This window comes from Drosophila innubila (assembly GCF_004354385.1).
Source record: "Drosophila innubila isolate TH190305 chromosome 3R unlocalized genomic scaffold, UK_Dinn_1.0 2_E_3R, whole genome shotgun sequence".
Taxonomy (NCBI): domain Eukaryota; kingdom Metazoa; phylum Arthropoda; class Insecta; order Diptera; family Drosophilidae; genus Drosophila; species Drosophila innubila.
Window position 1 is genome coordinate 18,452,341 of NW_022995380.1, and position 20,051 is coordinate 18,472,391.

The window sequence follows — 20,051 nt, forward strand, 5'->3', positions numbered from 1 at the left end:
TAAAACAAAAAAATAGATATAAGAATAATAAAAAGAAAGCAAATAAAAATTTGCTTAAATTTAAATTTATGTGTGTGTGTGTGTGTGTGTCTGTTGTGTATGTGTATGTTTACTGCATGTGCGATAATTGCTGTGGGTTGAAGCAAGTTTAACTGAGGTGTTGATTGTGTGTGTGTAAGCCATTGGGGGAATGAAAATTACAGTTTGCTTTGTGGTGCAACACCCATAGAGGGCAAACTACCAAGGAGAAGTTGCTTGAATTCAGATAGTTCGCTTTAACCTGCTGTGAGATATTTGAGTGCTAGAGAGAACAATTTCAATATTATCTCAGTGTGGATAATGGAACGAGCAGAGGGATGAGTACTATGAAATTGTTCGAATTTTAACTTTTCAATAGCATTTAAATTTATGTGACCATCATATTGCAAAAGAAAAATATATTTAAACCCAATGTGAAATATAGGAAATTTGCATTCAGTTTTTCAAATGCACATTTTCATTTAAAGTTTCGTAACTCTCCGATATATTAAAAGATAATGATAAAGTGAAATATTTCGAATAATAATTAAAAACACCGCAAACTCTCATGCAGATTTTTTTTGACTTCATATTTAATTTTAAAAACATGATTATTATTCAATAAATTCATAAAAAAGAAAAATGAATTAAATTAAACAGACTTAAATTAGTGCAAAATATTAAAAGCCTTAATATAAAATTTTTACTTTTCAAACTGGTTATTTTGTAATTTTTTTGACCCCAAATTATTATATAATATGTAATATTGCTGCGGCAGGTTACTAACTGTATTTATATATAGAATTCGATTAGAGAGCCATTGGCATTGGAATCATTATCGAATAGTCGAATACTAGGCATGAAGAGCGTTCTTCGCACCTTTTAAAGCCCCTTTAAATGACACACAAACGAGTTAACGACACTCAATTGGGTGCTAATTGTACAATTAAACGTGGCTGACATCAAATGGGCTAAATGGAGAGACACCAACCACTGTACACTATGCACGTAATTCCAACGTATCAGTTCAGCTCAGACAGCTAACGGAATCAATGTAAAAATATACAATAAAAAAATAAACCGAATAAAAAAAATATATCCGATTCCCGCGCAACTCGTCGCCTCTAATGGTAATTATCTGCATCATAAATTTGTGTCCAATTGCGCTCGAGGCATTGAAAATGGACACATTTTAATGTGAATACCAGCTCCAGCTTCCGTTCCCGTTCCCGCTCCCTCTTCCGTTCCCAGCCCTCAGTTGCCAATTGCCACATTTTTAGCATGCAAAAGCCTGTTGAAAATTGCATTAATTTAACGCATGATTGGCAATTTTAGCGAATGGAAGCGACCAAAGTGATATTATGCAAATTGTGTTTAAGTGCCCCATTCCCCAATTCACAGTTTGCCCATCAGTCCAAAGGGCGACTCTGGTATTGCTTAATTACACTAGTGAACAAAACAATTCAAGTGAAAGTCAAACAGTGAATGTTTTGTATGTGTGTGTGTAATGTCATAAACTTGGCATTTTATATTAAAAGGACAGCCGCAATCAGACCAACAGCCAATTTACTAATTACACTAGTGAACAAAACAAGGGTTTGCATCTAAACATGTGACAACAATGGTCAATTTAAGAACTAATCGAACTTCTGATATACAATTTCTGCTTAAAAGAGTCAAAAATATTAAATACAAAGGTGTAAAATTTAATTTTTTCTTTCAATATTAATTATTAGTATTTACTTAAAGTATTTACTTAAAGTCTCAAACTAACATATTTGTAGCATTCTTATTTTATAGGCCTTACTGTGCTCTTTATTTTTTAATTAAATGAAAACGTAATACAATCAATTTAAATATTTAATATAAGACAACATTTGTGATTTTTAAAAACCGCTTAGCTAATTGTATTCTTTTCCTACGAAATTGTAATCTAATTGCTAAAAATGCAATGTAATTATCTATTCCGTATCTTTCTTTTTCTTTTGATTATGTTGAGCAGTGTAGCCCAACTGACTTTTATTTAAATTGAAGCCTTAAAATGGCAAAAGCCATTACAATTGTAATTAGCTGTGCACTTGGCTGTGCCTTGGTAATGCTGCTGAGTCGCAGCAAAGGAAATATGAATGAATCATATCAATTGTTAAGAGCCACAACAACTGCGACAACAGCTCCAATTTCTGGCTCTGATTCTGGTTCCCATGTGTCTGAAGATGGGGATGCATCCATTGAGCCTGCCGTAAATTTATCGCGTAATCATATTTTGCTGCTGCATCGTAAGAAGCGATATCTGTTGTTTCCCGAAGGCAGCTCGTTTCAGCTGGTCTTTGATTTAATCATACCGATTGTGGACTATACGAACTTTGCCATTCTTGGCATCACCTGTGCTGTTGCCTGGGAACTGCCCAGCAAGCCACCCAGCGAGCTGTTGGACAACCTGCGCACCCGCCTAAATGATGGCACACTCGGCACTGTGAGACGCAACGACAGCATCCAACAGCCGCCACAGCAGAAGCAAAAGATGGATCCAATGGACAATAGGGACTTCATTCGAACCGCCACTAATTGGCAGTCAATGCATGCGCCACCATCAGCTGCATCCACATCGACATATGCATCCAATGCCCATAGATACTCGTACTATACGAATGTACAGAATGGCGGCGGGGACACATCCGTTTATGCAAATTCGCCTAATGGAGAACAGGCAGCTGGGAGGCCGACTAATTGGCATGCGCGACAGTCAATAGCAAAGTGGCGACAGTGGGCAGACATATCTTCTCCAGCTGTTTCATCAACCACTCCATCTCCATCTGCCGACTGGTCAGACAATTGGTGGCAGCGCAACAAAGCACGCGTTCAACAAAATTGGCGTCAAAAGCAGCAAAAGTGGAATTCCTACGAGCAGACAACCAGAAGGTAAACAAAATGTAAAGCATTTTACACTGAAGTCTAGTAAAATTAGTGCTTAATTTAAGTGTGGACAGTTCTGGCAATAAGTCTTTAAGGATACGCCCAAAACCAACCAAGAAGTTTATACAAAATTGTTATATAAGTAAAAGAAATACTACAAAAATACTACATTTTTAAAATTGATCTCAGGCTTCTGCTTCTCAAACAGATAAACAAACAATTACTGAATACTCGTACAATACTTAAAAATACGAGAGTTCGGAATAAGTCAATCCAATGCCAGAAGTACGTTAATTCCAGATTTTCTTAAGCCAAGCACAAAATTAAAGGATTCTAGCACAATTTTTCTAAACAATGTTTTAATTTTCGTGTTTTTGGAATATTTATTTTAATTCTGTCAAATATTTTAGTAATTTTTGACACTTTAAACTGATTGTATACGCATATTGTCTTCATCTAACAATAATATAAAGAATTTTTAACTTGAATTAATTGATTGTTATTTTTCCCATGTAGATTAGTTCCAAATATTAAAGTCTAAGAAATATTTCTATAAAAATATTTATTTACTTAGCAGTTACAGTTACACGCAGCGTCCACGTCAGATGTTACAGGAACCACCCAAGCACCACATTTATCCGGTATTTGGCAAACGACGTCGCCGACGTCGCGACGAACTGCAGCAACTGAACGATGACGTCATCGAGCAAGTGCACCTGCGTCAACATCTCAGCTCCCGTGGAGTGCTCTTCGGAAAGATCGAACGTTTGTACAAGTCGTAAGTGAGAAGTGTCCTTATAACTCATTCCTTGTGAGCTGTCCACATATCTGATTCACTTTCTTTAAACTTTATCCGCAGAAGACAACTAAATGGCACCGCCTGTATTCAGCGTGCACTCTGTGAGTCGGCACAGCGTCAAGAGAATGTGGACAGACCACAGAGTTTTATTATGGAACTGCTATCGGTCATCTTTCAATTGCCCGGCAGCAATGAAGCCGGAGAAGCACTGATAAACATCCCAGCACATTACCTGGAGGCACATCGGGAACGTGGCAACTGTCGACAATTATTTGCCGATTGCAGTCACACATTTTGGCATGAATAAAACAAAATAAAAATTATTATACAGTTGGTTTTCTCTATTAATGTTTATATTTTTAATTTATTTTGGCAAATAGCCACAGGGCGTATGCTTAATGTGCAATACATACATATGTGATTGTTGTTTGGTGTGCTAAATTATTTTGGTTCTGATTAGACCTCATTTAATTAGAGCATTTAACTTTAATTTGTTAGATTTTATTGCAGAGAGCATTGTTTGGTTTTGCAATTATCGATAGTATTTAAATCAAATGTGGTATTTGGAGCCAAAAAAAACAAATGAATAAAATAATATTTTGAGAGCAAAGCCTTATATTCTCTTTAGTTTTATTTTAATAATATATTTTTGCTTAAAAACTTTTTACAAATTTTCAAATTGTATTATAACTGCTGTAATATTACTGATACCGGAGCCAAAAGAACAAAACCTAAATACCAAAATTCATTTTTCTTTCAAATTAAATTAATTTAGTTAAAAAATTTCTTCGCTCGATTTAGTTTTTGAGTATTTTCCCTTATTCGAATTTTGAAAATTGAAAATTTGTTTCGGCTTGAATTCTTGGTTAGATTCGATAATATATTCAATATTTTCAAAATTATCAAATAAAACTCCTGTCTACTGTGATTGCTTTTGCAGCACTATTGCATTTTTACAAATACACATATTTTATTACATTAATCTGTGACTAACTAGAACTTTCTTGTTACTGCCAATGAGCTTTATCTGGAGAATTGTATGGCGAGTTTTGTCCAGAAAACTTCGTGGCGTGAAAAAGTAATTTGAGCCTTTAAATAGACCAATGAGCACGAAAAACAAAGACGAAATAAAAGACAAACTGCTTGTCAGAACAAAAAAGAGAAACAAAGGAGAAAAAAACCAAATAAATTAAAAACAGTGCAGTGGGGTGTTAACGACTAGTGTGCTGCTCTGTAGCTATTGTAAATTGGAGATAAAATTGTGTCAAATCGTGTCAAATTGTGGGCACTCTTTAAACAGACTATTCGGAAGATTTTTTTAAATTTTTGTCACGCCCCCTTCCGCGCCCCACAAATTGAGAAAAGCCACCACACCCACAGTTTTTAAGATAATACAGTTTTTGTGGTAATTAACGTTATCTATTTATATTATCTACTATATCACTTAACCGCAGCAAGATCGGACAAGTAGAACGGAAGTAATAGCTAACCAAAGTTATTAATAAATTTATTATTTCAATAAAATCACCTAAAAGTATGCAGTAGTTTTTATTAGGTAGTCATTACTTTAAAGTACTTTTATATATATTGAAATAAGTAACGAGTATCCTATGGTCGGGATTTTGACTATAGCCTTACCTACTTGCTTTAATTGAATACTCTCACCTGAGTCTTGTAAAATCCAGGGTATCACAAAAGACGAAGAGTGTGAAAACTAATGATGAACAAAAAGAAAAAGTAGCACGCAAACGTTACACCAAGCGATGCCAAGTCAAACTTAAAAGTTTTCAACGCGACCAGCGGCAATGGCACGAAGATTCATAGAATGTGAGCGATAGAGGGAGGAGAATGGGAAAGGGAAAGGGAGCTGGGGGAAACTGGCCGCAATTAACAGCCAAAGCAAGAACTAAACGCAACATTTTTGTCTACTGGGTAGAGTTGGGTAGAGTTGGCGCAGCTTTTGAAACTTTCCAACTGACAGTTGGTGTATGGACAACGCGTTGACCGCAAGTGTGGGAAATGTGGATCAGGAACAAAAGAAGAAGCAATCCTCCAGCTGGTTGTTTACTCGTACCGTTACTGCTGACACTGCTGCTCGTTGTCTGCTTGGGAGATGCACTCAAATCCGGTGAAGGCTTTGAGCTGCCAACTGTTAGTCCAGTGCTGAATGTGGTCGAGAATGCTGGGAGCGATGTCAGTTCGGATTTTGAGCAGCTCATCGAGGCGAAACTTAACGAATCAGTGAGTGGAACAAGGCAGACGGATGAGCTGCTCTCCAGGAAGCGGCGCTACTTGGTATTTCCGGAGGGCAGCTCCTTTCAAATGGGTGAGTGTTGCCAAAACGTTGCGATTTATATGCCTCATTTAATCGAATCACAGTTTTCGATGAGATTATCTGCGTTGTGGATTACACCAACTATCTGGTGCTGGGTATTACCGTTGCCTTGGCTTGGGAATTGCCCAGTAAGCCGCCCAGTGAAGCACTTGAGGATCTGCTAACCAAACTGGAGGACGGCACAATAGACATAAGTCGCAATGACACTGTGTCCAACATAACCTATGTAGATGATACTACCAAGCCGGCAACGCAAATCAACAACAATAATTACAAGCCGAACTACATCAACTTGGCGAATGGAGGTGGAGGAGGAGGAGGAGCAGGAGGAACAGCGGGAGGGGCAAGTAGCTCCTACAATTCGTACTACAGCAGTTCGCCCGTCTTTCGTACTCCCATGCACCCATCGCATCAGTATGCGGATAGCTATTATAGACGACCCAGTGCACCAGCCAGGCGTAAGGACAACTTCTACTACACATATAATAACCGACCCATGACCAGCAGTCGTAACCCCTTCGATAAATGGTCACAGCTCCAAAGTTCAGCCCAGAACTCACGGTATCCCTACTGGGCCTTGGCTTCACAGTAAGTTACAGCCTAGAAGTTCCAAGATCTAGCCATTAATTATATTATAAACCTAGTTTAAAGGACTCCCAGCGCCAGAGAAATAACTTTTATAGGTCAGGCAACAATGTTCGCCAGAAGAACATCTATTATGGTCCGCCCCAGGGAAAACGTCAGCAGAAAGTCCCACGAATTTCAAATAAAGCACGACATCACCAAATTTATCCCGTGTTTGGCAAACGCAGCATTCCTGATGCAGTCAATCCCCATCATCGCCAGAGACGAAGTGGCATCTCCAGTACGCACGATCATAATCTAACCAGGATGGAAAAGCACCAAATCAAGTATCATCGGAACAGTCGACAAACGTTGTACGAAAGAATCGAAAAGTATCTCAATAAGTAAGTAAGGGAATTGGTTATTTTTTTAAATTTTTTATGAATATCCCATATCTTATCAAAAGATCAGACTTAGTAATACATAGCTCGAAAAATCTACAAATAGATACACTATATTTAAGTTCAAGTCTCCACTCTAGAATTAACTAACGACTCCTAAGACAACTAAGAAATTGCTCCAATTCCGAAATCTGAGCAAATCCAAGCAAAAAAACTTCCTGAAAAAAACTTAAGCTGAAGGTTTTTTTTGTCTCTAGATTCAAAGTGTATTTGAAAAGTTAAGCTTTAAAGGGAAGCTAGCATATATCTTCATGAGTCCTTATCTGCTTTTAATCTCCTCACAAATTGGCATCTCCTTTCTATAGACGCGGTCAAAATGGTCATCAGTGTGTGCTACGTACTCTATGTGAGACTGGTCAAAAGTCTGGTGAAAGGGAACCTGGCAGCTTTGTTGGCGAACTGCTACGTGCGGTATTTACAATACCAGAGGCTTTGGATCAGGAACCCGTTGCCCATCGGGATACGCACTACGACAAGGCACATTTCCATGACGGCGACTGTGCTGCACTTTATCCAGAATGCAAACACTCCATCTGGGATGCACCATTCATACAATAAATCGAACGAAACTTTGCTACAATTGTGTTTTATTCAAGCCAAGCAGCCAGGCCAATATATCCAATTTACATTGATCACGAAACTGACGATCACAATCCTCCGAATCCATGCGCATTATGCGACTATAGTCATCTTCAACGCCCGATATGGTGGGCATGCTATAATGAATATACATTTAAAAAAAACACGCTCTTGTTAAAATTGGCACAACACTTACGTAAAGATTAGGCGCACAATGTCCTGGAGCATGGAGTAACCAGGTGGCAGCAGCAAACGTTTGCTATCGCAGATGGCCCTCAGAATACAAGCCTTCATGTCAATGCCAAGACTGCAAGGAGAAAGTATTTATAAGAAATTGCTAAGAATAATTCGTTGAGAGTCTCCTACAGCTTTGTAAATGCTCCAAATTGCTCAAAGAGCTGTCGACGATCCCGATGCCCGTGATAATGTCGCCAGCTCGTGAGGTGGCTTAGATCTGGATAGTGAACAGCTTCATAATCGGCTATTTCGGGATCGTAAGGCTCTTGATCTTCCGCAGATCTGTGCCAACGTTTGCCATAGTTGCTCCAATGGGGTGAGACTGTAGTCCACTTGCTCCATTTTCCAGGCTCCTTATACCTCTCAGCTGGCATCCAATTCTTGTACTTCTTTTCGTACTTATCAGCTGGGTTCCAGTTCTGGTATTGTTGTCCATACTTCCCAGACTTCCCAGGTGCATACTTATTAGCTGGAGTCCTATCTTTATACTGCTGTCCATACTGCTTCCACTTGGCTGGATCCACATGAGGTCTGTGGTCAATCCGTTGATGCAATTTGAGGGGCATTGGTTTCTTAAGAGGTGTCGCCTTAAAGCGCCAATCTGTACCCGCAATCCAAACATATGTCGGCTCTGTTGTTGTTAATGGTGCTGGAGTTGTTGTTGTTCTGGGTCGGAAGCGTTTCGGATAGACATCCTCACGACTGGAGGGTACAGGAAAGTAACAGGCCTGTTCAATGTTCATCGATACGCCCTTTGGAAACTTTGACAATAGACCTTTACTCATTGATCCAGTAAATTTTAGATTCGAACCCTTTGGAAATAGCACAAATCTCTTTTGACGCGAAAAAACACGTTCCACAACATGATTCAACTCTGTTCTATTGGAATCAGCAAAGGCTAAGACCAGACTAACAATAGACAGTTGTCCGAGCAACTGAATCAAGTGACAACAACGCATGGTTAACATCAACTGATTGACATGTCCAAAAAAAAATTAACTAGAGCTGCTCAAATGTCCAATCAATTTACTTAACAATTACTATCAACAAATGAGCGAGAATATCTAATCAAATAATAGTTCGTTTATCTAAGGTATTAAGAAAGTTTTCAGAATGATATTATTGAGATTAATTTAATTTCTGAATACCAAGACATTTTTTTTTTATATTTTAATATTTACACATCTCAAAAATAGGTTGGAACTATGGTTAGATGGACAGTTAAAATTCGAGGTATGGATAAAGAAAGACTTTTAATAAATTTGATTTTTATTGAAAGTTAGAGAGATTCTGAGATATCTTACCTTAGATATTTCAGACGAATAAATCCAATTGCTATTGAATTTTAAAAAGCTTCAGAGTTTGAGAAATTAATAGAAACTTTGATATTTAATGAAAACAAGTCTAATATTATTGTTGTAGTTATTTTATTGATGTTTACCACTTAACAACCAAATTAACAAGTTCATATTACACTTAGTTTTTAATTCCCGTGCACAGAGATCGGCATCTTTGCTCATGATACGAGTATAATCATCCTCCAGTCCATCTAATCTAGGCATACTATTTGAAATTGACAAGAATCGATAAATATTTTAATAAATTTCACTCGATAAACTCACGTGAAAACCAATCGCAGCATATCCTGTAGCATGGAATAACCAGGAGGCAAGAGAAGACGCTTTGAATCGCAGATGGTACGCAATATGCAGGACTTCACATCAAAGCCAAAACTAAAAGGAATCATTAGCTTGGATATGGATTTGATTTGTATCTGTTAACTCTACTCACAGAGTGCTCAATCCACTGAAGTGATCAAATAACTGTCTGCGATCGCGATGACCATGATAGTTTCCGGTTGCGGAAGGAGACTCAATTATGAGTCCTGGTCTGGTTCTGCTTCTTTGCCAATGATTCCTCCAGTCCGCTGTCCATTTTGGAGCTGGTGTTGTCCACTTTGACCATTTTCTCTTATTGATCCATTGCTTATTGGCACTCGTCTTCCATTTTTGTGCCTGGCTTGAACCATATTTGGCCCATTGCTGCCATTTATATGGATTGTCAGAGCTGCCTACATCGATGCGATGCGTCTTTGGGGGTTGTGGACGAGGTTTCTTCTTAGGCAAAGCCTGTGCCTTGAAACGCCAATCTGTTCCTGGTATATAGACATAGGTCTCTGGCGTCGTCGTCTTGGGCTTCGGCGTGGTTGTTGTTTTTGGCAAGAAACGTTTGGGATATAGATCATCTCTGGTGCCTGGTATGGGAAAGTAGACAGCTTCTTCCAAATTGAAATTAATACCACGTGGATACGATGACAATAATCCCTTGCCAAAATTGCAGGTAAATTTGAAAAATGACCCAGGCGGAAAAATAATGGCACGTTTCTTCCGACTAAAAACTCTCTCAAAAGCCGGTTTCAAGTGAGTCTTTTCTGTCTGGTTGATTTCCCCGATGCTGAGACTAAACAGCACCAGCAATATAAAGATTTGAGCACGGAGCATGTTAATCCAAGCAAACTCCTACAGCGAAGTGATACAAAAGATTCACTTGCGTATGGAATAAGTACTTTCTGTGAACAGATTGATTCAATATTTGCTTATAGCTTTTGAGGTGGATTGATGTCTTGATTTATTGACCGTACTCATGAATACCGATTAGCCTACAGACCCAATTTCTGAAGCATTTGCATTAACGAGCTGATCAGTTGATGTGTGTGATTCAAGCAAAGCAGTTCTATAATGGACAACAAATCTTTTCCATGTCAAGTGTTACTTATTCTCATAAGCCTCAAATTGTCAAGTTCCCTATTATATCCAGCATCAACTTCTCTGGGTGTATGTCGAAAAAATTTCTCTACACTGAAAAAAAATCAAAGTTCTTAATACAAGAATACAAATCTTAAATAGTTAGGAAAGTATAAATATGTATATGAAATATCAAATAAAACAAATGGAATCCCACTCGTAACATATTAAAATAACATTTATAACATTTATAACATTACCAAGTCAGAATAATATGAATAAAAGTCAAAATTAAAAAAAAGAAAATTATAAATATAAAAATCTATTCATTTTTACTTTTTTTATTTTAATTTTAAGAACATTAATTCATAAACTAAGAACTTGCTCTTATTTGAAATGTTCTTAAAACCAAGATATGTTTTCTTAATTTAAGAATTTCATGTTCTCGACACATTTTTTAGACCAAAATTCTTAATTTTGAGACCAAAATCTTGATTTTAGAACAATTTTTTTATCAGTGTAGAAATGATCTATACAATAGATGATTTTAGAACAATTTTTTTATCAGTGTAGAAATGATCTAAACTATAGACGCATATTTTGATTTTCTAGCTCACCTCCTCGGTTTCTGTGCCCGTAGCTGAGTTCTATCCGGAACGTCGTATCCTGGTCGATTGGTGCTTCGCCATTTCCTATGACTTACCCCACAATCTGTCCTCATTCTACAGCATACCCATTTGGCCGGGTTTTGCGAACTATAAGGCCAAACGCGAAGTGCCTCGTGTTGATTACAATGATGTCAGCTTCTATGCCAAATATGGTTACAATGCATTGACCCAAACACATCCTAAGGATTTCTCAGCTGGAGAGCTTTATGCAACCATTGAAGATGCTTTGACTTCATATGGATTCCATGATACTTGTCTTTTGCGTAGCGTTTGTGAATTAGCCACGCATCCATTTGATGATGATCAGCATTTATTAAGCGATATATTAACCTTCATATTGACGTAGGTCTCGGCAACTGACATTCCCATTCATATTGTTAATAGTGTATTCTCTTGCAGTCCGTCACAGCACGAAGGATTTCTGGAAAGCGAACATGTCTACAAACAGGCGTACGAACAAGCTGAACTTGATGGATTCCTGGGCAACAATTGCACCCAGATCTATTCGCATTGCAAGCACGATATCTTGAGACTCATCAGCAATGTTGTCTTTCACAACTCCTAAAAAATGTAACTATGATAAAATCTGTGAAATACAAAAGTACCTAGCAAAAAAGTGAAATAGATTTTACTGCGTATCAAAAATACCAAAAAAAATATTTGCTTAAAAAACTACAAACTTCAAATCAAAACCATATAACAAAAGTAATATTCTGTGTTGATTTTTATATCGAAATTTACATTAAGTTTAAAAAAGAATAATCATTTTTGTAAGATTCAAAGAGTGAATTATTCCCAAACTTCATGTTATAAAGAAGCATCTCAATAAGAATTCATAATACAAATTTTATATACTTCCCAGTGTCCGAGCAGACGTTCATATAAGCACTTACCTAGCCCAATACCTAGCTACAAATAGGTTAAAGACATCAAAGAAAGCCACGTGATGTAAAGTGTAACATTCGTGTGTTTCATTAGCAACTGACTCGTTTATTGGGTTTTTAATTAACGCAATTCGATGTCGTCGTTTCGAGTTCTGTTCTTATAGTTAGGTTCACTAAAAAATGTCTCTTAAAGGCGTCCACTTCACGTTGGCTCTGCTGGTACCGCTTCTAGGATGCTATGCAAAAATGCCATTGTTTTATCCTTCGTCGTCGGTGCTCCAGATAACGTCGGCGTTATCGGTACCTGTTGTAATACCGCAGCGCAAATTATTTTGGGATTGGGGTGTTCAGATGAACTACGAAATGCCCGCCAAGCCGTCGAGCTTCTATGCGGCAAACATTTGGCCAGGTCAATTTGAGCGCCGGAATAAACGTCAGTTGAGGAACGAGACAGAAAAATATCTGCCAGCGGGGTTAACGGATATGCATCCCAATGACCTGACCGCGGGTGAGCTCTATGAGAGTATTGAAAATATGCTGACTCGGTATGGCATGGATGAGTCCTGTCTGCTGCGAACTGTGTGCGAATTGGCCCGACATCCTTTCGATGATGGACACCAGAACATGTTAACGGCACTGTTGACCTTTACACTAACGTAAGTGAAGTATTCCTTTATTGGGCATAAATGACATGGCATTAAAACAATTTCAGGCCATCCCTGCACGACGCTTTTGCTCCCAGTGAGACTGTCTACCGTGAAATCTATGAGGATGCTGAACGACAGGGATTTATAGGCGCGAATTGTGGTCAGCTCTATACTGAGTGCTCTGTCGACATTCTCGGTGGTATTAGCAAACTAATCAGCTAAATTAAAGTGTTACAAGACCTTAAAACTAAATTTAAACTATCTCCAAGCACATACAACTTGTGTTACAGTTAATCAATACTAAAGTCCTTTTCAAGTCCAAGACAAAGGTGACGCCTAACAAGCTTACCGTCTGGCTATTGACCACAAACAAAAGCCTTCTTGTTGCCAGTACATGTATCTAACTTAATGGCCAGCAAATTTGAATGAATATTCAATTGGATTTCGTAAGCACATTCATGACAGGCACATTGTTCTTAAAGTACTCATATATGTAATTAATGACAGCCTTTTAGTGTTTCATGGCAAAGCACTCAACAGATTAATGCTCAATTTGATGGGACTTCAGATAAAGTCACAGGCCAGCTTCATTTCATTGGCTTTATATATTTATTGTTTATAACTATATAACATTAACTGGATTATTGTTTGTATAACTATAGTATTTACACAAAACTAAAGTTAAATCTACTTGCAATTTAAAGTTACTTCATTTACATTTTAGCATCAATGGAAAGGTCTTCAAAATGCCGTTTGAATGATACAAAACTTTCCTTAATCCATTAAGTACCCATTGAAAACGTTTTATTTATGAAAAAATCTCCTTTTTTGACTTTTTTCCTAGGTCAAAACAAAAAATGTTTTGATGCAAAAAGTTTCTCCCAACAATTTTAATAGTAACTGGAAAAAAATGTTTTTAAAAATATCTTCGCTTATATTTTTTATGATTTTTTTTTTAACCTTGCTAAAAACTACCTTTTTTGACTACTTTTCATACAAAATTTTTTTGAGATCATCCCATACAAAAAATTATAAAAATATAAGCAAAGATATTTTAAAAAAAAAAATCTTTACGGTAAATATATATTTTATATTTATATATTTTGTATACTTTCGAGGTCGATTTGCAGCTAAAGAGCTTAGGGAGTTGTGTAACTATTTAAGAGATATTTTGTCATAGAATGAATAGAAATTAATGAAATGTCGTTTTTGCATGAAACTTGAATAAAAACAAACAATAATTTAATCGTATATAATAACAACTTTAATTTCATCTTACTATTCTGCTGAATATATTTAACATATCCAGCTCACACTTTGGATACGCCTTCTGGCAATTGCCGCCCATAAAACCTAATCTCTCAGCGCGTTCATATCGATGTTGATACAACTTTTCATTTGGTCCAAATCCTTCATGCTGCGATGGCCTATTGAATCAATTAGAATTGTTATAACTGAAATGATTTATAGACTTGTAAAGTATTCACTTACGTTAGCAGAAAGGTGATAATCTGTACGATCAAACTGTAGTTGTAGCTGTGATTATCCGCTAATGGATGCAGGGCCAGTTCACAGACACTGCGCAGCAAGCAGGATCTATGGAAGCCATAATCCTGTAAGCGATGCTCCAAGCCTGCATATAGCTGGCCGGCAGTGAAATCATTTGGATGAATATCGTTCTCAGCGTCCAGTAGCTGCCGGACTGTGCCCGTAAAGCCATCCAATTGACGCTTGCGACGACGCTCCAAGGCATTGGACCAAATGGCCGGATTGTAGAATGACGCAAGATCAAATGGCAAATTATAGTTCATTTGAAATCCCAAATCGATGAAGACCTTTCGCGAATCTGGAATATCAATTGGCACCGACATAGATGTTGTCAACTGGAGTACAGTACTTGTAGGGTAAAGTAATGCCCCACATGGGTCTGTCAACAGGAGAAATACGATGAACGCAACTAGAATCCCGTGTACTGATTTTGTGTTCCGTTGCTTTGGCCGGCGCATTTCGATGTGAACCAGCTGAAGACTATACCATGAGAGTTCCGGTTTTCCGATCAGTTTGTTTATTTGGGTCTCAAATCAACCAAACTGTTAATGAGTCAAGCATTTTCTACGCGTGATCCCTAATTAGAATGATAAAAACTGTTGAGTTGGAGCAAAGAACTTCTTGTCGACTTGAGGCGCAGTTTTGAAAAAAAAAAAAAAAACAATAGAAAGTTTGCATATTTCATGACACAGTGCACGAGTTCGCTAGATTGAAGTTTGAATACCCTACGATTATTATTTAAAGAGCTGGAAAAATATATTAAGACAGTATTTTTATAAATATAAAACTGAACTAAGATTCAAACCTGTAGAATAGAATCAAACAAAACAAGTTAATTGCATCGATCTGTCTCTTAATTTTCCAACTGCACAACTCTATAATTTAGCGTGTAGCTCAACTGTCAATTTCTAGAACAAATATCTGTTGCGTGGCCTTTTACTGTTCTATTCAAAGCTTCATGATTAGCAGCAGCACATTAGTTGGCCAAGAACTCTAATGACAACAAGATGAGCAAAAGGCCAGTTGAGAAAATTCTAGTCGTGCTGCTGCTGGCGACAGTCTGTGGAGTTACCATTATTGCTGGCCATACCAACAGTTTTAAGCCAAAGTCTCCTTCCGTTGATGGTTCAGTTAGTAACGTTACTATTCTTCCAAAACTCAATCGTGCCAAGCGTGTAGCTATATACAATGGCCAAGGCATTCTCAAGGTGTGTTATCGAATCAAGTCTTAAAATCAATCGAATTTTATATGAAATTTTTGTATATTTAGTTTGTCGCCGGTGTAGCGCATCCCGTCAAGCAGACAGATAAGGAGCAATCCTTTTGGTTTTTCTACAATTTACAGAACCAGTATATACCCACAACTATACCCATCTATTGGTGGAGCTTTTGGAATACAACCGCATTTGTTTCCACGGCCCGTGAGTTGCGCAAAGGAATGCAGGCAACGCTGCATCGGGATGATACCCGCATTTGGCTCTATGATGCCATCGAAGCTGGCATGGAACAGTGAGTATAAGCTTCTATCATCTTTTTTAACCATAAAAAAACTCGTTTTTTTATTCCCAGATTGGATGGCAGTGAACGTGGCGCTACTTGTCTTCTGAGAAGCATCTGTGAAATCTCCCAGCTACCCTTCGACGACAGCAATATCTTTAGCGAGATTCTTAATGCAGTCTTAATGTGAGTATGAAATTTCTATATAGCAGAGAAATGTAATATCAATTCTAATATAATAATCATCCCTTTCCACAGACCCACCATGGATAATGTTGCCGAAAAGTATATCAATGCCAGGGATGCAGGTCGCGCAGGTGCCGACTGCATAAAAACCTACAGTGAATGTAGCCCCAGAGTTTGGAACTGGTTAACGCATGTAACAAAAATAACTATCTGATAAAACTTAAGATCATACATTTTAAAAAACTCTAATTTAAATAAAATGTCTAAACAATAATCTAACTTGAGTGTAAACTATGAGCATCCTTCGTGCAGCTTTCGTCACTAGCGCGGACTGCCGTCCGTAATTAAGCAAAAAATAGGGCTTACAACAAATATAACAATGGTCTTACAGCCCCATCTATAGAGAATGTTCTAGTCTATCACACTAGAGGAATCATAATAATTAATAAATAATAAATTAACATAATTTCACATTAGATTTCACATTATGCCTTTAAACAAATGTATGACTCTTAATTTTTAATTTTTATAATTTTGAGAACGAAACTATATTTTTAAGTAATAAGTCTCAATTAGTTCAGTTCATTTAACATCATTTTTAGGGATTAATTTGGTAATTTAAAATTTTTTGTTTTCAGTATTTTCAGCCAAATTATAAATAAACACGAGTACAAGCTTTAGAAAATTTGGTTTTTTTTCTCTTCCATTAACAAAAATATAAAAATATATATTTTTGATCGTCAGATATAAGAACAAATCCTCTTATTTCACATTTCGCAATAACCTATACTTTCATCATTTTATTCATGGAACGGCGTCGCCACTCTGCCCAGGCTTCACAAATCATTGGCTTCTTCCAGCAAATGCATTCACTTAATGGCAGCGCATTTGGCTTCATGCGAACGCACTCGGAGAAGGCAGGGTAGGGTGTCAACGGCTTGGTGCACATCAGTGGTCTCTTGGTCTTCACACAATGCGGAGGAATGCGTCCGGCCCGATGGCAACGACGCTTGAATCGTGGGCAGGCCAATTTTCTTTCGACCTTGCAATTAACCGGTGGTGGGCAGGCCGTCTTTGGTTTGCGGTGGGTACGGCGTCTGTGTGGCGCACTCTTGACCTTCTCAAAGCAGCAGATCTTCTTCTTCTTGATCTGCATTGGGGGACAGGAGACCCAGGTCTGCCAATACTTGCGCTTGGCCTTATCCGACTCGACGTAGTAGATATCATCGAATCGAGGATTGAACGGACAATAGGGTGCATCCTCGTCACAGAAAGGATTAAGCCAAATCGATGGCGGCTTTGTCATCTTCTTTTCATTGACCTTTGCCTCCTTCACCATCATACTTTTTGGTCGGCCACATGGGAAATTATCAAAGCGCCCTTTGCACTTACTCTTCTCGACTTTCTTATCACATTTCTTTGACTTAAAACGCACCGCAGTCGCCACCTGAAGCTGCTTATTCACATGACCCAATACGTTGCGTCTTAAGGCACAGCTTAATCCAATCATTTTCAATTTTTATTTAAATATATACAAATTTAGAAAAAAAATTTTAAAAAAGCCTAAAATTATAAAAATAGAATTTTGGAAAAATTTTTAATTCCTAAAGGTTGAACTGCGTTCGAGACAGTAATTTCTCATACTGAACATTGAACATATCAATTGAATACACAACAGCGTCAAACTTGAAAATAAATGTTTACTTGGTTTTCGATTTCTGTGTCAGAAAGTCTAGCACGGGATAAGGACAGGAAACCGCATAAATACGAGCACAGTCCCTGCCTCTCACTCTATGCTGATATTTATCATCAGCTACATCTGTGGGGATTCTGCAAGTAATCAAAGATAACTCTCAAGTTCTTTGGGTCTTTTTGAGGTAAACTTACGTCAGCACAATGCGCAAAAGATCCTCCATTAACATATCCCTTCCATAATGCTGATTAAACCTGGCTTGAAGTTCGCACATTGCCCGCTTTATGCAGGATCTAAAGTCCAGTTGAAAGCTATAACATATACGAGATATGACAGAGTAATTAATTTTATTTAACCCCATAAGACTTACAACTTTCCCATTGCCTCTAGTTGATCAAAGATTTCACGTCGTTCTCTATACGCACGATTGAGCTTCCAGCTGGGCACATCGTCTAAGGATGAATATACTTCATCCTCCACACTGAATGGACGATGTTGCTGCCAGGGCTGCTCAGTTAATTGCCAGGGGCTCTTATAAAAGTAATCCTTATGTGATTTGGTATTATAATATCTAAGGATAATTTTCTAAATAATTAATAATATAAGATATAAGTTAAAAAACATTACTTGGTATATCTGTCCGCTTGATAAGAATCTTCATAGTTAACACTTTGTCTGTAATAGGATTGGTTTTTATCGCCATAACGACGCCAATGTCCATCCCAACGTCGTTTGGGCTTGATATCAGCTGGCTTTTTTGTTGTAGGACCGATCAGGATATTGGGACGCCAACCGTCGACCGTATCGGGCAGGGGCACATACATATCAAACTCCAGACTGTATTGCAGTCCACCTGGACGACCGCCCACTATAATTTTGGTCAACGCTGCCGTTAACAAAACCGAGGCCTTATTGGGAAATATCAAAGCCCGAACACGACGCGATAGCAAAGCATCCTGAAGACCCATCAATTCCGTTTGATTTTGAAAGGAAAGCTCTACAAGAAGTAGAGGCAGCAGTGCCAATATCATCTTGATATACCCCATACTGACGCACTCAACAGACAAATCCAAACTGAAGGCCAATCGGTGCTTCTAAAGAAATTAGTGCCGACTGTCATGGATGCGCTAATTGGCTAACCTGGTGACCGACACACAGGCCGAAAATTACAACATGTGAACTACACATGTAGGCAGTTTGTATATTTTGTACCCATTAAGAATTCACAACATAGCCTATAATATGAGCAGCTTTGTGAAAAAGATTTAAAGTAAACAAATGACTATAAATCTTTTGCTTTTTATGTGTGTTTATAATATGTAATGGATGTTCACAGGATATCTTGTAGTCGAGAGCAACAAAAACTAAAGTTCGTACCTTACACAATCGAAGATCAAGTGAGCCATAATTTATTTGTTTTTACCTGATATTGATATTGAAACGAGTTTCAGTCACTTTTATTAACTCTTTCGAGGCAGACACATTTTTCGGCAACGTCGGCAAAGTTACAAAATACAACAAAAACTTAGCTTGTTAAATTGTGTCATAGAAGTGGTAAAAATCACAGAAGAAGATGGTTAAAGTTAACAATGGGACTAAAATGATGGTGAATCGCTGCATGGAACTGCTGAATGCGAAAATAGCCAATGCCCAGACCAGGCACATTGCCAAACGGGTGCCCGTGGCGAGACTTAGTCCCCGGAACGTGGACGTGCATGTATTGCAGCGAGAACGCCAAAAGTGCCAGGAATATGAAGTCAGCAAACGACTTTCAATGTGGGAACAGGAGAAGGATCAGACTAATGTATTGCAGGACCCAGAACGCCTTGATAACTCCTACTATAAGCATTATGGAGTTAACGAGCGCAGCTATGATTGCACTTGGGTTGATTTTCCGGAACGTCCTCGGCCCAAGCCACAGACGACTTTTTTAGTAGAAGATCACATACCCTTTAATCGCCGAAAGAGTGGTCAACGTCCGGAGACAGCGAAGCCCTTTGACGCTGAGGCCACAGACTTCCTCAAACAATGGGACAGCCACAATACAACGGTTAACCGGAGCAGATATTCAAAGAACACAAATGCCAGTCCATCAGCTATAGAACGGCACTTTAATGATGTTAAGATCAGTCGAAGACAGTCCCATTACTGATTCGATCATGCAGCCCACTAATGTGACAGTGATTATCAACTTTCTGGTTTGCAAGTAGTTCATAAGTAACATTCTAGTATGTTTGTATGTCAAATTAAATGATGAAAATTTAGGATTTGTGACTGT

The 20,051-nt window shown here is 38.0% G+C and overlaps 11 protein-coding genes across 12 annotated transcripts; 6 read left to right on the forward strand and 5 right to left on the reverse strand.

Moving 5' to 3' along the window:
* Positions 1-1,026: 1,026 nt before the first annotated feature.
* LOC117791191 lies at positions 1,027-4,060 on the forward strand. 2 transcript variants are annotated; one of them, XM_034630878.1, is made up of 4 exons: positions 1,027-1,148; positions 2,021-2,937; positions 3,506-3,709; positions 3,791-4,060. In XM_034630878.1, the coding sequence occupies exons 2-4, from the start codon at positions 2,060-2,062 to the stop codon at positions 4,035-4,037; spliced, it is 1,329 nt and encodes a 442-aa protein (XP_034486769.1). In that variant the 5' UTR covers positions 1,027-1,148; positions 2,021-2,059; the 3' UTR covers positions 4,038-4,060. The 2 variants fall into 2 exon arrangements, with proteins under 2 accessions (XP_034486769.1, XP_034486770.1); XM_034630879.1 differs by having other exon boundaries at positions 3,509-3,709.
* A 1,689-nt stretch (positions 4,061-5,749) lies between these two features.
* Positions 5,750-7,648, forward strand: LOC117792740. Its single transcript, XM_034632990.1, is given in 4 exon segments — positions 5,750-6,056; positions 6,110-6,657; positions 6,771-7,033; positions 7,396-7,648. Coding segments are annotated over 4 exon segments (1,371 nt in total).
* A 16-nt stretch (positions 7,649-7,664) lies between these two features.
* Positions 7,665-8,865, reverse strand: LOC117792750. The gene is made up of 3 exons (XM_034633000.1): positions 8,036-8,865; positions 7,866-7,976; positions 7,665-7,806 (listed from the first exon to the last, which is right to left on the reverse strand). Exons 1-3 carry the CDS (start codon positions 8,863-8,865, stop codon positions 7,665-7,667), a joined length of 1,083 nt encoding a protein of 360 aa, XP_034488891.1.
* A 451-nt stretch (positions 8,866-9,316) lies between these two features.
* On the reverse strand, positions 9,317-10,407 carry LOC117791445. The gene is made up of 3 exons (XM_034631206.1): positions 9,698-10,407; positions 9,529-9,639; positions 9,317-9,469 (listed from the first exon to the last, which is right to left on the reverse strand). The coding sequence occupies exons 1-3, from the start codon at positions 10,405-10,407 to the stop codon at positions 9,334-9,336; spliced, it is 957 nt and encodes a 318-aa protein (XP_034487097.1). The 3' UTR covers positions 9,317-9,333.
* A 237-nt stretch (positions 10,408-10,644) lies between these two features.
* On the forward strand, positions 10,645-11,901 carry LOC117792760. The gene is made up of 3 exons (XM_034633012.1): positions 10,645-10,740; positions 11,263-11,660; positions 11,718-11,901. The coding sequence occupies exons 1-3, from the start codon at positions 10,645-10,647 to the stop codon at positions 11,881-11,883; spliced, it is 660 nt and encodes a 219-aa protein (XP_034488903.1). The 3' UTR covers positions 11,884-11,901.
* Positions 11,902-12,382: 481 nt separating this feature from the next.
* Positions 12,383-13,116, forward strand: LOC117792762. The gene is made up of 2 exons (XM_034633014.1): positions 12,383-12,858; positions 12,915-13,116. The coding sequence occupies exons 1-2, from the start codon at positions 12,383-12,385 to the stop codon at positions 13,069-13,071; spliced, it is 633 nt and encodes a 210-aa protein (XP_034488905.1). The 3' UTR covers positions 13,072-13,116.
* Positions 13,117-14,102: 986 nt separating this feature from the next.
* Positions 14,103-14,855, reverse strand: LOC117792764. Its single transcript, XM_034633015.1, has 2 exons — positions 14,341-14,855; positions 14,103-14,276 (listed from the first exon to the last, which is right to left on the reverse strand). The coding sequence occupies exons 1-2, from the start codon at positions 14,853-14,855 to the stop codon at positions 14,120-14,122; spliced, it is 672 nt and encodes a 223-aa protein (XP_034488906.1). The 3' UTR covers positions 14,103-14,119.
* A 549-nt stretch (positions 14,856-15,404) lies between these two features.
* LOC117792765 lies at positions 15,405-16,294 on the forward strand. The gene is made up of 4 exons (XM_034633016.1): positions 15,405-15,605; positions 15,668-15,906; positions 15,967-16,080; positions 16,153-16,294. The coding sequence occupies exons 1-4, from the start codon at positions 15,405-15,407 to the stop codon at positions 16,292-16,294; spliced, it is 696 nt and encodes a 231-aa protein (XP_034488907.1).
* Positions 16,295-16,774: 480 nt separating this feature from the next.
* On the reverse strand, positions 16,775-17,641 carry LOC117791676. Its single transcript, XM_034631489.1, has one exon. The coding sequence runs from the start codon at positions 17,588-17,590 to the stop codon at positions 16,865-16,867; it is 726 nt and encodes a 241-aa protein (XP_034487380.1). The 5' UTR covers positions 17,591-17,641; the 3' UTR covers positions 16,775-16,864.
* On the reverse strand, positions 17,499-18,819 carry LOC117792766. The gene is made up of 4 exons (XM_034633017.1): positions 18,401-18,819; positions 18,144-18,344; positions 17,968-18,084; positions 17,499-17,910 (listed from the first exon to the last, which is right to left on the reverse strand). The coding sequence occupies exons 1-4, from the start codon at positions 18,817-18,819 to the stop codon at positions 17,781-17,783; spliced, it is 867 nt and encodes a 288-aa protein (XP_034488908.1). The 3' UTR covers positions 17,499-17,780.
* A 427-nt stretch (positions 18,820-19,246) lies between these two features.
* On the forward strand, positions 19,247-20,040 carry LOC117790435. Its single transcript, XM_034629888.1, has one exon. The coding sequence runs from the start codon at positions 19,347-19,349 to the stop codon at positions 19,923-19,925; it is 579 nt and encodes a 192-aa protein (XP_034485779.1). The 5' UTR covers positions 19,247-19,346; the 3' UTR covers positions 19,926-20,040.
* Positions 20,041-20,051: the final 11 nt, after the last annotated feature.